Source organism: Mobula birostris, chromosome X, assembly GCF_030028105.1.
Source record: "Mobula birostris isolate sMobBir1 chromosome X, sMobBir1.hap1, whole genome shotgun sequence".
In the NCBI taxonomy this organism is placed as follows: Eukaryota; Metazoa; Chordata; class Chondrichthyes; order Myliobatiformes; family Myliobatidae; genus Mobula; species Mobula birostris.
The window spans coordinates 49,818,400-49,829,613 of record NC_092402.1 but is presented as its reverse complement, the minus strand read 5'-3'; the positions used below and the strand labels follow the sequence as shown (position 1 = coordinate 49,829,613).

Sequence of the window (11,214 nt, the reverse complement as noted above, 5' to 3'; positions counted from 1 at the left end):
TTCGAGGGATAAGTGTTGCCTTCGCACACTGGAGAGACCACTTGCTGTTCCAGCCCAGTGGACCTTTTATACCACAGCAAACAAGATCTAGTATTCTCTTGAAGAAAGGGGTCTCAGGAGTGGAACTTGAACCCATGACCTTCTGTCTCAATGGCAAAAAGGCCTTGAACCCTGGTTAAAACTTATAAATGATAAGGGTTTCGCTAGTTAGTTTCTGCATCCCTCTCATGATAATGCTTTAGGTTGTCTTTCAGCCTTAACAATTAAAATAGTTAAAACAGAAACAAAGCAAGGACTTACAGAATTATTGGTGTGATGGTGAGAAACTTGCGTGACGACGTAAACTGGATCCCATAATCCATTTGCTCCCAGTGTGTCAATAACCGTGCCTTCCCTTGGTCTGGCGTCTCAAACGGTGTCCCTTTAACCGTGTGCAGAAACCAATACATGGCCTATAAACAGAGACTTGTTACAACACTTGGTGCTAACTGAGACCAGATTTTGCGGCAGGTTGAAGGAAACAACCTAGGTGAATACTTCTGGAGACAGAAAACAAATTTCACGCCATATTAAAACTGATTCTGATTCTCATTATGACCATTCCAGCCTCAGGCTTGCCTCCATCATTTTCATGTTGTTTTTGGTGTAGGAATTAAATATCCAATGTCTCAAGAGGACTTGAATATAAATGCATGGATGTAATGTTGAGACTTTATAAAGCATTGGTGAGACCACACTTAGATAATTGAGAGCAGTTTTGAGCCCCTTATCAAAGGGATGTACTGGCATTGGAGAGGATCCTGAGGAGGCTCATGAGAATGATTCCAGGAATGTGGAGCATTTGATGGCTTTGGGCCTGTATTTTCTGGAGAGTAAAAGAATGGGTGGGTGGGGGGGGGTGGATCTCATTGAAGTCTATCGAATATTGAAAGGTCTAGATAGAGTGGACTTGGAGAGGATGTTTTCTATTGTGGAGGAGTCTTGATCCAGAGGATAGAGCTTTAGATTACGAGGATGACCCTTTAGAACAGAGATGAGGAGGAATTTCTTTAGCCAGAGGGTGGTGTGCCTGTAGAATTCTTTGTCACAGACAACTCTGGAGGCCAAGTCATTGTGAATATTTAAAGCAGAAGCTGGTAAGTTCTTGTTTAATCAGGGTGTCAAAAGTTACAGGGCAAAAGCAGGAGACTGGGGTTGAGAGGGATAATAAATCAACCAGGTTGGAATGGTAGAGCAGACTCGATGGGCTGAATGGACTAATTCTGCTCCTAGGTCTTATGGTTTTCCATGTGAAGACCTCCTGGTTTATAATCCTAGGTTTAAGACCTGAAAGTGCTGTTGATAACACACAGTAGCACCTTTCCACTTTGTAGGGAAGAATTTAGCCAGTTTAAAGCAGGTAATTAATAGGAATGTTTAGATTTTCATTTAACTCCTGAGATCATAGAGCTGTACAGCATAGAAATAAGCCCTGCAGACCACCACATTTATGCTATCATGCCTATCTATGCTAATACTACCCACTAGCATTAATTCCATATTCATCTATGCCTTGCTCATTATTTCGAGCATCATAAGTGATGACTGTCTCCATCAAAGGCATGTTTATTCTTGGCACACTGCATAAGTGTACTGGGCCTGAGTGCTAATGTACAGTTCAGATCAGGTCAACAGAAGCAGGACCTGTCGTGCTATGGAGACATAAGAGACTGCAAACAATCTGCTAGAGGAACTCAGCAGGTGTGGGAGGAAAGGAATTATTGACGTTTTGGGTCTGCGAGGTCTCAACCCAAAATGTTAACAATTCCTCCCATATATGCTGCTCGACTTGCTGAGTTCCTCCATCAGACGGTTGAATATATAATGCTTCAAGCTGGCAGCTTCCCACTTTCACTTCAAATACAAGAAATGTCAGCAATGCCCAGATGTTGGAAAACTCATTTTTAAGAATTTAACCTCATTGGGAGAAATTCTGGAAATCAAAGTAGTATAAGTAAAATGTTTTGGTTACAAGGGCTTGGAATAACTACATTTAGGAATTTGCAGATTGTAGTCCCTCCATATGGGGAGTTTCTAGTAATAACTGAATGGCCCATCTCACCACCTTGATCACCCACTGTAGGAATTTCCAATAGCAGTCCTTTCAAAAGTTCAAAGATTCATTTATTATCAGAGTATCTATACAGTATACAACGTGAAATTCATACTCTTCACAGACACCCACGAAACAAGACACCCTATAGAATGAAACACCAAAGCCCCCTCCCCCTCCCTTTGCATAGTAGTAGGCAGCCGTCGATCCCAGGGGATCATGGGTTTGCGCCTCTGGTGGACTGTGTCCTCCCCAGGGCGCACACCTGGGCAGGAAGATTTGGAGAACCGGCAGTTGCCCATGCAGCGGGTTCCCACTCTCCACATCACTGTAGTCCAAGGGAAGGGCAAGCGCCAATACAGCTTGGCACCACAGTCATCGCAGAGGTTGCCAGAGTGAAGTTGTAATCAACATCAAACTGCCTTATGGACCCCAGCTCCAGATTTCTTCCTCGGGGTTTACTCCTGAAGCCTTTCCCATGGGTGGGTATGGCCGCAAGGCAGCAGAGGTTTAAAATCAGAATTTTCCTTCTCCTTGACCCTCCACACAAAGCAGCAGTGAAAGCAAAGACCCAGCCCCTCCCCCGCAAGCAACAGCAGATGCCCCAAAGAGTCCTTGATCCAGAGTCCATCAAAACTACAGTCCATGAAACAGCACTTCGGTGTCTCAGACAGGCTCTCTCCCTCAGCAAGGGAGAGAGAGAGAAGTTGATCCTGCAACAACAAGAGCGTAGACCAGCAACTCGCTGCTCGGATGTTTCAATCCTTCACGTCGCTTCTCCAAAAACTCTATCTTGGGGACTGACAGGTCCTCACTCCCATCGAGTGAGAGAGTGAGAGTGAGAGTGAGAGAGAGAGAGAGCGAGAGAGAGACAGAGAATATATATACATACATACACACAGGGGTATTGCTCCGACAGTGATTAGCAAACACACCGCCTGCTGTCTCAGTGTTACATTCTCAATGTCTCAGTCTCCCACGATGCTTCAGTCAGCAAAATCGGTGAGGAACCAGGTTGTCCACGGGGCCACTCCCTGACTTCCGACCTCCGAGCTGAACATGCAGTAATGAGCATTTCACATCCCACTAATTACCATTGGCCTCTGGGAGTTTCTCCAACTCATGGCAAATTACTCCCCAGGCACAGTCATTTCCACTTTCATTAACTGAAAGGCCTAGATAGAGTGGACAGGGAGAGGATAGTTTCAATAGTTGGGAAGTCAAGGACCAGTGGGCACAGCCTCAGAATGGAAGGGCATCTGTCCCTTTGGAACAGAGATGAGGAGGAATTTCTTTAGCCAGAGGGTGGTGAATCATTGCCACAGACAGCTGTGGAGGCCAAATCACTGGGTATACAGTATTTAAACTAGAGGTTGATAAGTTCTCAATGAGTAAAGGTGCCAAAGGTAGAAGGCAGGAGAATGGGGTTGAGGGAGATAATAACTCAGCCATGATGAAATGGCGACGCAGACTTGATGAGCCAAATGGCCTAATTCTGCTTCTATGTTAAATTGACCCTGTTTGTTTCTGTGTGGGTCATTTTTGGGAAAAAGCGCTGGGTAAAAAGTGCTCCAGTTTTATTGAAGTCATTGGATAAAGGCATCAACCAATGTGCACAGCCATTATAGACCAGAAACTCCCTGAATCTAATCGGATGGGGATGGAAACTGCCTAAGGTCTGCTGCATGCCAAGCAGCCTACTAGCACTCAGTGCCTTAGTTTAGTCTTGACTGCTTGCACAAGATGGATGTACCAGTGGAGGTATTATGTCGTTTACTGGCACTGAGTTACAGGGCAAAGAGGGGGAAATCTCAATGCAACTTTACAGTAACTAATTGAGTGTGACCACAATAGCAAACTAGTTATAGTATAACCTTATGACATAGAATGAGGCCATTCAGCCCACCAACTTTCATCTTTTTGCCTCCCCAGATGCTCCTTGACTGAGCTCTTCAGCAGTTTGTTTTATAGAACACATGGAACAGACCTTCAGCCCATGATGTTGCGTTGACCTTTCAACCTATTCCAAGATCAATTTAAACCTTCCCTCTACATAACCCTCCATTTGTCTATCATCCATGTACCTGTCTGTGTCTCTTAAATGTCCCTAATATATAACAAGACCATAAGATATAGGAGCAGAAGTAGGCCATTTGGCCCATCGAGTCATGGGCTGATCCAATTCTTCCAGTCATCCCCACTCCCCTGCCTTCTCCCTATACCCTTTGATGCCCTGGCTAATCAAGAACCTATCTATCGCTGCCTTAAATGCACCCAATGGCTTGGCCTCCACAGCCGCTGGTAGCAACAAATTCCACAGATTTACCACCTTTTGACTAAAGTAATTTCTCTGTATCTCTGTTCTAAATGGACGTCCTTCAATCCTGAAGTCGTGCCCTCTTGACCTAGAATCCCCTACCATGGGAAATAACTTTGCTATATATAATCTGTTCAGGCCTTTTAACCTATCAGCCTCTACCACCACCCCCAGCAGTACATCCCATGCACTTACCACTCTCTGTATAAAAATCCTACCTCTGACATCTTCTTTATGCTTCCCTCCTTAAAATTATACCCCCTTGTATTAGCCATTTCCATGTTGGAACAAAACATTCTCTGGCTGTCCACTTGATCTATGCCTCTATCAAGTCACCTCTGATCCTCCTTTGCTCCAAAGAGAAAAGCCTGAGCTCATTCAACCTATCCTCATAAAACATGCTCTCTAATCCAGGCAGCATCCTGGTAAATCTCCTCTGCATCCTCGAGAAAGCTTCCACATCCTTCCTATCATGAGGTAACCAGAACTGAACACCATACTCCATCCAAGTGTGGTCTAACCAGGGTTTTTTAGCATTGCAATGTTACCTTGTGGCTCTTGAACTCAACCCCCTGACTAATGAAGGCAACACACCACACCACCTTCAGAACCGCCTTATCAACTTGTGCGGCAACTTCGAGGGATCTATGGATGTGGACCCCAAGATCCCTCTGTTCCTCCACACTGCTAAGAATCCTATCATTAACTCCATCTGCCACTTCTTAGCCCAGCTCTGTGTTCTGTCAATGTCCCATTGTAATCTATGACAACCTCCACACTATCCACAACACCACCAACCTTCATGTCATCTGTAAACTTACTAACCCACACTTCCACTTCCTCATCCAAGTCATTTATAAAAATCACAAAGATCAGGGGTCCCAGAACAGATCCCTGTGGAACACCACCCCTGATCTTTGTGATTTTTATAAACGACCAACCTCCAGGCAGAATATGCTCCATCTGCTAGCACCCTCTGCCTTCTGTGAGCAAGCTAATCCTGAATCCACACAACCAAGTTTTACTTGATCCCATGCCTCCTGACCTTTAGAATGAGCCCACCATGGGGAACTTCGTTAAACACCTTACTAAACTGTCTTTTTGCTCTTGATTCTAGCATCTGCAGTCTTTTATGTCCCCAATCCTATTTCCTAGTATGAGCCATCCCTGGGTTAAGAACACACGGCATATGTATACCCCCTACATATGATTGAACTCCCATAACATCATTAAATTCTAAAGTCTGCTATACGTATATATTCCCACAAATAATATAACTAGTCTCTCTCTCTTTTAGAAATTGTTCTTCCTCATTGGCTTTATATGCCACTGTGGGGGTGTGGTTACCATAGCAAGTGATTTTTATGTATTTTCCAACTTAAGAAAAAAATCGACTTGTAGACAATATTGACTTATGGACATCCATAGAAATAAAACCTCTTTCTTATCTGGGGACTACTCACCTCAATTCTCCTACCACACACCTACACAATATCGGGGGGCAATTTATAGCAACCAATTCACCTACCGAATTAAAGACACTTTAAAAAGATGCTTCTGGTACATGATATTGAACAATGCAGAGTGGTACAGAAAGCCTCAACACTCTGAGAGGGTTGCTAGGAGAGCACCACCATCTCTGATGTGCAAGAATAAGTCAAAGGAGAGCTTGAGCCAACACTCGGCCAAAGCCCACAACACGCAGATCTCCAGAGAACGTTCAGATGAAGAGGGCCTGGCTAGTTGTCCTTTGATCATCTGTAACCATGAGTGGGAAGAGAGTACCAGTAGTACTCATGAGCTCAAAGACTAAACACACTGCACCCCAGTTTTGCTGGTAGCTGATTTAGTGTCAATCCTAGAGTGGCAAGATGGCACCAGCCTCAGAACACCCATTTCAATAGCTATTCCAACCCTTGCCCACTCTCCCTGACTCACCGAATTGTGGATGACGTGAGTGAGCGTCCACACCACCGGAATGCTGAAGAACGGAATACTCAGCAGTACCACATGGAGAATTCCAACTACAATGAGGTAGGCTAGCCAGATTCCCCGGCTGTTCATTATCCGAGTGTTGGGATTAACCTCACTGTGAGCGACGCCAACGTTCATCCTGTCTCCTACTTTAAAGAAGGGCAAAGTTCAAACAAAAGACAGCATACTTCTCTATCTCTGCTTTCCACTAACAGTATGCCCAACACCCCCTTCCTTTACAGTCCTGATGAAGCATCTTGTCCTGAAACGTCGACTGTTTCTTCCCCTCCATAGGTGTTGCCTGACCTGCAAAGTTCCTCCAACAGTTTCTGTGTGTTGCACAATGATTTCCTCAGCAGTTGAACATAAGGGAAGTGACATCACTATTAAGAACTATCCAAAGCCAGTATTTTCTACCAGGACTTTACACACCAAGCTGACACCAAAGCAACATTAATGCCTCTTAACTGGAATGTCAATTTGAACATCCCACTAACAGCACTTAAACAAGAGGTAACTTAACATGGTTTGTGATGATGTTTGTGGGATAATCATTGGCACCATAGAACAGTACAGCACAGTACAGGCCCTTCAGCCCACACTTTTAACCTATTCCAAGATAAATCTAACCCTTTTGTTCCACATATTCCCCCCATTTTCCTTTCATCCATGTGCCTATCTAAATCTCATAAATCTCCCTAATGTATCTGCCTCTACCAGTACCCCTAGCAGAGCGATCCAAGCACCCAACACCCTGTGTAACGAACCTACCTCTGACATCTCCCTTTACTTTCCTCCAGTCACCTTAAAATTATGCCCCCTTGTATTAGCCATTTCTGCCCTGGGAAAAAGTCTCTGGCTGTCCACTTGATCTATGACTCTTATCATCTTGTACACCTCCATCAAGTCACCTCTCATTTTGCTTCACTTTAAAGAGAAAGACCCTAGCTCACTTGACCTTTCCTTGTAAGACATGCTCTCTAATCCAGGACCCTAGTGGGGAAGTCCCCAGCTCTTCCTCCAGACAGCATTTGTTAACTCCTGTATGCCTATTCTAGAGGGCAGACGGGGCCCTTGTTTAACACATGTCTTCAGTCAGCATGGCATACCCTCAGTACTGCAGTAGATGACGGCCTGATCGTTGTGCTCAAATCTGGAGTGGAGTTTGAATCTGCAATTTCTCACTCACATGAGAATGCTACCAACTTAGCAATGTGTCCTTGAATCTCTATGGAAATGTGGGTTATAACAGGTGGGATTATTGATTTGTCCGGACATTGGAGCTGAAGGAATTGTCATTAAATTTACCAAGATTTGACCATGTTTGAAGTCATTCTGTTTGTTGTCCATGGTGTATGACCTACTGTGCTGTTTGTAATCCCACTTTGAAATCAGTAACGTGCAGCACAATTGCCTGGACCACTCAAAGATAAAGGGGGAAACATTTACTTGGATGCAGAAGATATGGGTGAGGTGCTTAATGAGTACCTTACATCAGTATTTCCCAGGGAGGAGGACGTGGAGGATAGGGAGATCAGTGTTGAGCATAATGATATACTTGGACATTTCAAGGTAAAGGAGGAGGTAGTATTAAGTCTCTTAAAGAGTGCTAAAGTGGATAAACCCCAGGGCTTGATGGGATATACCCCAGGTTATTGAGAGAGGCAAGAGAACTGATTGCTGGGACCTTGACCAGTATCTTCATGTTCTCTCTACCCATAGGAGAGGTCCCGGAGGGCTGCTATGTAGCTAGTGGTCTTCCATTATTCAAGAAGAGAACCAGGGATAATTCTGGAAACTATAGACTGGTGAGTCTCATGTCAGTGCAAGGGAAGTTACTGGAGAGAATTCTTAGGGATCGGATTTATGAGCATTTGGAAAACTATGGCTTAATTATGGAGAGTCAGCACGGCTTTGTGTGGGGCAAGTTGTTTCATACTAATTTGATTTTTTTGACAGGGGTGATTAATGAAGATTGACCTGTGGATGTAGTCATGGATCTTAGTAAGGCATTTGACAAGGTCCCTCATGTGAAGCTTATCCAGAAGATTAAGATGCATGGGATCCATGCTGAATTGGCCATTTGGATTCAGAACTGGCTTGCCCATAGAAGACAGGGGGTAGAGTTGAAGGGACTTATTCTAGCTGGAGTTCTGTGATTAGTGCTGTTCCACAGGGATCTGTACTGGGACCTCTGCTGTTTGTGATGTATATAAATAACCTGGATGAAAATGTAACTGCATAAGTAAGTTTGCAGATGGTATGAAGATGGGTGGTGTTTTGGGTAGTGTAGAAGACTGACAAAGAATACAACAGGATATAGATCAGTTGCAGATATGGGTGGAGAAATGGCAGATGGAGTTTAACCTGGCCAAATGTCAAGTGTTGCACCTTGGAAGGTCAGATGCAAAGAGACGGCACACACAAGGGCAAGATCCTAAACAGTGTTGATGAGCAGAGGGATCTTGGGGTTCACATTCACAGCTCCCTGAAAATGGCGACACAGGTTGACAGGGTGGTTAAATAGTCATATGCCATGATTGTTGAGGCAGAGTTCAAAAGTCGGTAAACTATGTTGCAGCTTTAAAAGCAAATCATCTGGAGTACTGCATACAGTTCTGGTCTCCCCATTACAGGAAGGGTGTGGGGGCTTTGGAGAGGGTGCAGAAGAGGTTCACCAGGTTGCTGCCTGGATTAGAGGGCTTGAGCTATAATGACAGGTTGGACAAACTTGGGTTGTTTTTTCCTGGAGCAGCCGAGACTGAGGGAAGATCTGATTATTCTGGGAATGAAAGGGTTATCATACAAGGAACGTTTGATGGTTTTGGGCCTGTACTCACTGGAATTCAGAAGGATGAGGGGGGATCTCATTGAAACCTTTTGAATGTTGAAAGGCCTAGACAGAGTAGGTGTGGAAAGGATGTTTCCTATAGTGGGAGAGTTTAGGACAAGAGGGCACAGCCTCAGGATAGAGGGACGTCATTTCAAAACAGAGATGGGGAGAAATTTCTTTAGCCAAAGGGTGGTGTATTTGTGGAATTTGTTGCCACATGCAGCTGTGAAGGCCAGGGCATTGGGTGTATTTAAGGCACAGATTGATAGGTTCTTGATTGGACATGGCATCAAAGGTTACAGGAAGAAGGCCGAGAAATGAGGTTGAGGAGGAGAAAAAAAAGGATAAGCCATGATTGAATGGTGGAGCACACTCGATGGGCAGATGGCCTAATTCTGCTCCTATGTCTTATGGTCTTATGATAAAGGTTTATAAGATTATGAGAGGCATAGATAAATTGGCACGTGGCCAAGTGGTTAAGGCCTTGGTCTAGTGATCTGAAGGTCGCTAGTTTGAGCCTCAGCTGAGGCAGCGTGTCGGGTCCTTAAGCAAGGCACTTAACCACACATTGCTCTGCGACGACTCTGGTGCCAAGCTGTATGGGTCCTAATGCCCTTCCCTTGGACAACATCGGTGGCGTGGAGAGGGGAGACTCGCAGCATGGGCAACTGCTGGTCTTCCATACAACCTTGCCCAGGCCTGCACCCTGGAAACCTTCCAAGGCGCAAATCCATGGTCTCACGAGACTAACGGATGCCTATAGATGAATTAGACAGACAGTATCTTTTTCCCAGGATAATTTCAAAGGAGATGTGAGGGGCAAGCTTTTCTTACACAGACCTGGAATGCACTGCCTGGGGTGGTGGTAGAGGCAGAAACAGTTGAGACTTTTAAGAGACATTTAGATAGGCACATGAATGTGAGGGAAATGGAAGGATATGGACATTGTGTAGGCAGAATAGATTAGTTTAGTTGCATTTGATTACTAATTTAATTGGTTTGACACAACATTGAGAGCTGAAGAGCCTGTTCCTGTGCTGTACTGTTCTATGTTCTAATTTACAATTAAATATTTACAGTCCTGTCTATAATTCAAAAAGATTCAGAGTAGGCTGTTATAGGAGGCTTGCCTGTATTGCATTAACTCAATGAGACTATTAGGTAAATGATCATTTGCAGAACATACATTGGAAAATCAAAGTTCACATTTATATAACGTGTACTACTTATGAAAGCACAGCCACTCTTTCTCCACAACCACCACCTTGCCAGGTCTAAGTGAGGATGAAAGGTGCTGGGGCTGCACAGGCCTCGTGGACAAAAGCTGTTCCGCGAGAGAAATATGTCTATATCCTGTGTGACGTGGGTTTGGTCTCGTGCTCAGTGGACACAGCGAGACAGCGCAAAGCTGCTGTGCCAGGACATGCAATTGCGCTCTTGATGCACTGGTGCTGCTTGTGCATTCTGCCCAGCCCATTTGCGTTGCCGTGGAGTAGCTCCAGTGTTTCTGCCATCCCCTCATTTGAAAGCGGGTTCTGCGCGTCTGCGTCACACACTGCAGTGGAGAAAATTGATGCAGTTGCATAAGGAGCACCTTTGTTTCCAGTCAGTATCGGGGCACAGCACAGAAACAGGCCCTTTGGCCCACTTGGTCCATGCAACCAGGATGTTCCATCCGCGCTAATCCCATTTGCCTGAGTTCGGTCCATACCCTCTAATCCGTGTAATCTGTCCAACTGTCTCTTAAAAGTAGTTATTGTACCTGCCTCAACCTCTTCCTCTGGCAGCTCATTCTACATGCTGTGTAACACAAGTTATCCCTCAAGTTCCTCTCAAAACTTTCCTCTCTCACCTTAAATCTCTACCAGCTAGTTCTTTATTTCCCAACTTTCACATTATCTATGCCCCTCATTATTTTACATACTCATCTAAAATCAACTTCCAATCTCCTACACTCCAAGGAATAAAGTTGTAAGTGTAAAGTCATACTTTGTTTTA

The 11,214-nt window shown here is 44.6% G+C and overlaps 1 protein-coding gene across 5 annotated transcripts in view; it reads right to left on the bottom strand.

Moving 5' to 3' along the window:
* The window catches only part of ormdl2 (ORMDL sphingolipid biosynthesis regulator 2), a 58,417-nt gene that overhangs the window by 45,251 nt on the left and 1,952 nt on the right, over positions 1-11,214 (bottom strand). For 4 of the 5 annotated variants that reach the window (XR_011883874.1, XR_011883873.1, XM_072249305.1 and 1 more), the window contains exons 2-3: positions 6,348-6,529; positions 301-452 (exon numbers count right to left, since the gene is read on the bottom strand). Coding sequence is in view for 3 of the 5 variants with exons in the window: in XM_072249305.1 (XP_072105406.1) it covers positions 301-452; positions 6,348-6,521 (326 nt within the window). In the remaining 2 variants the exon portion in view is untranslated. Of the gene's footprint in view, positions 1-300; positions 453-6,347; positions 6,533-11,214 lie in introns of all 5 variants that reach the window. The other variant, XM_072249307.1, reaches the window with a different exon arrangement.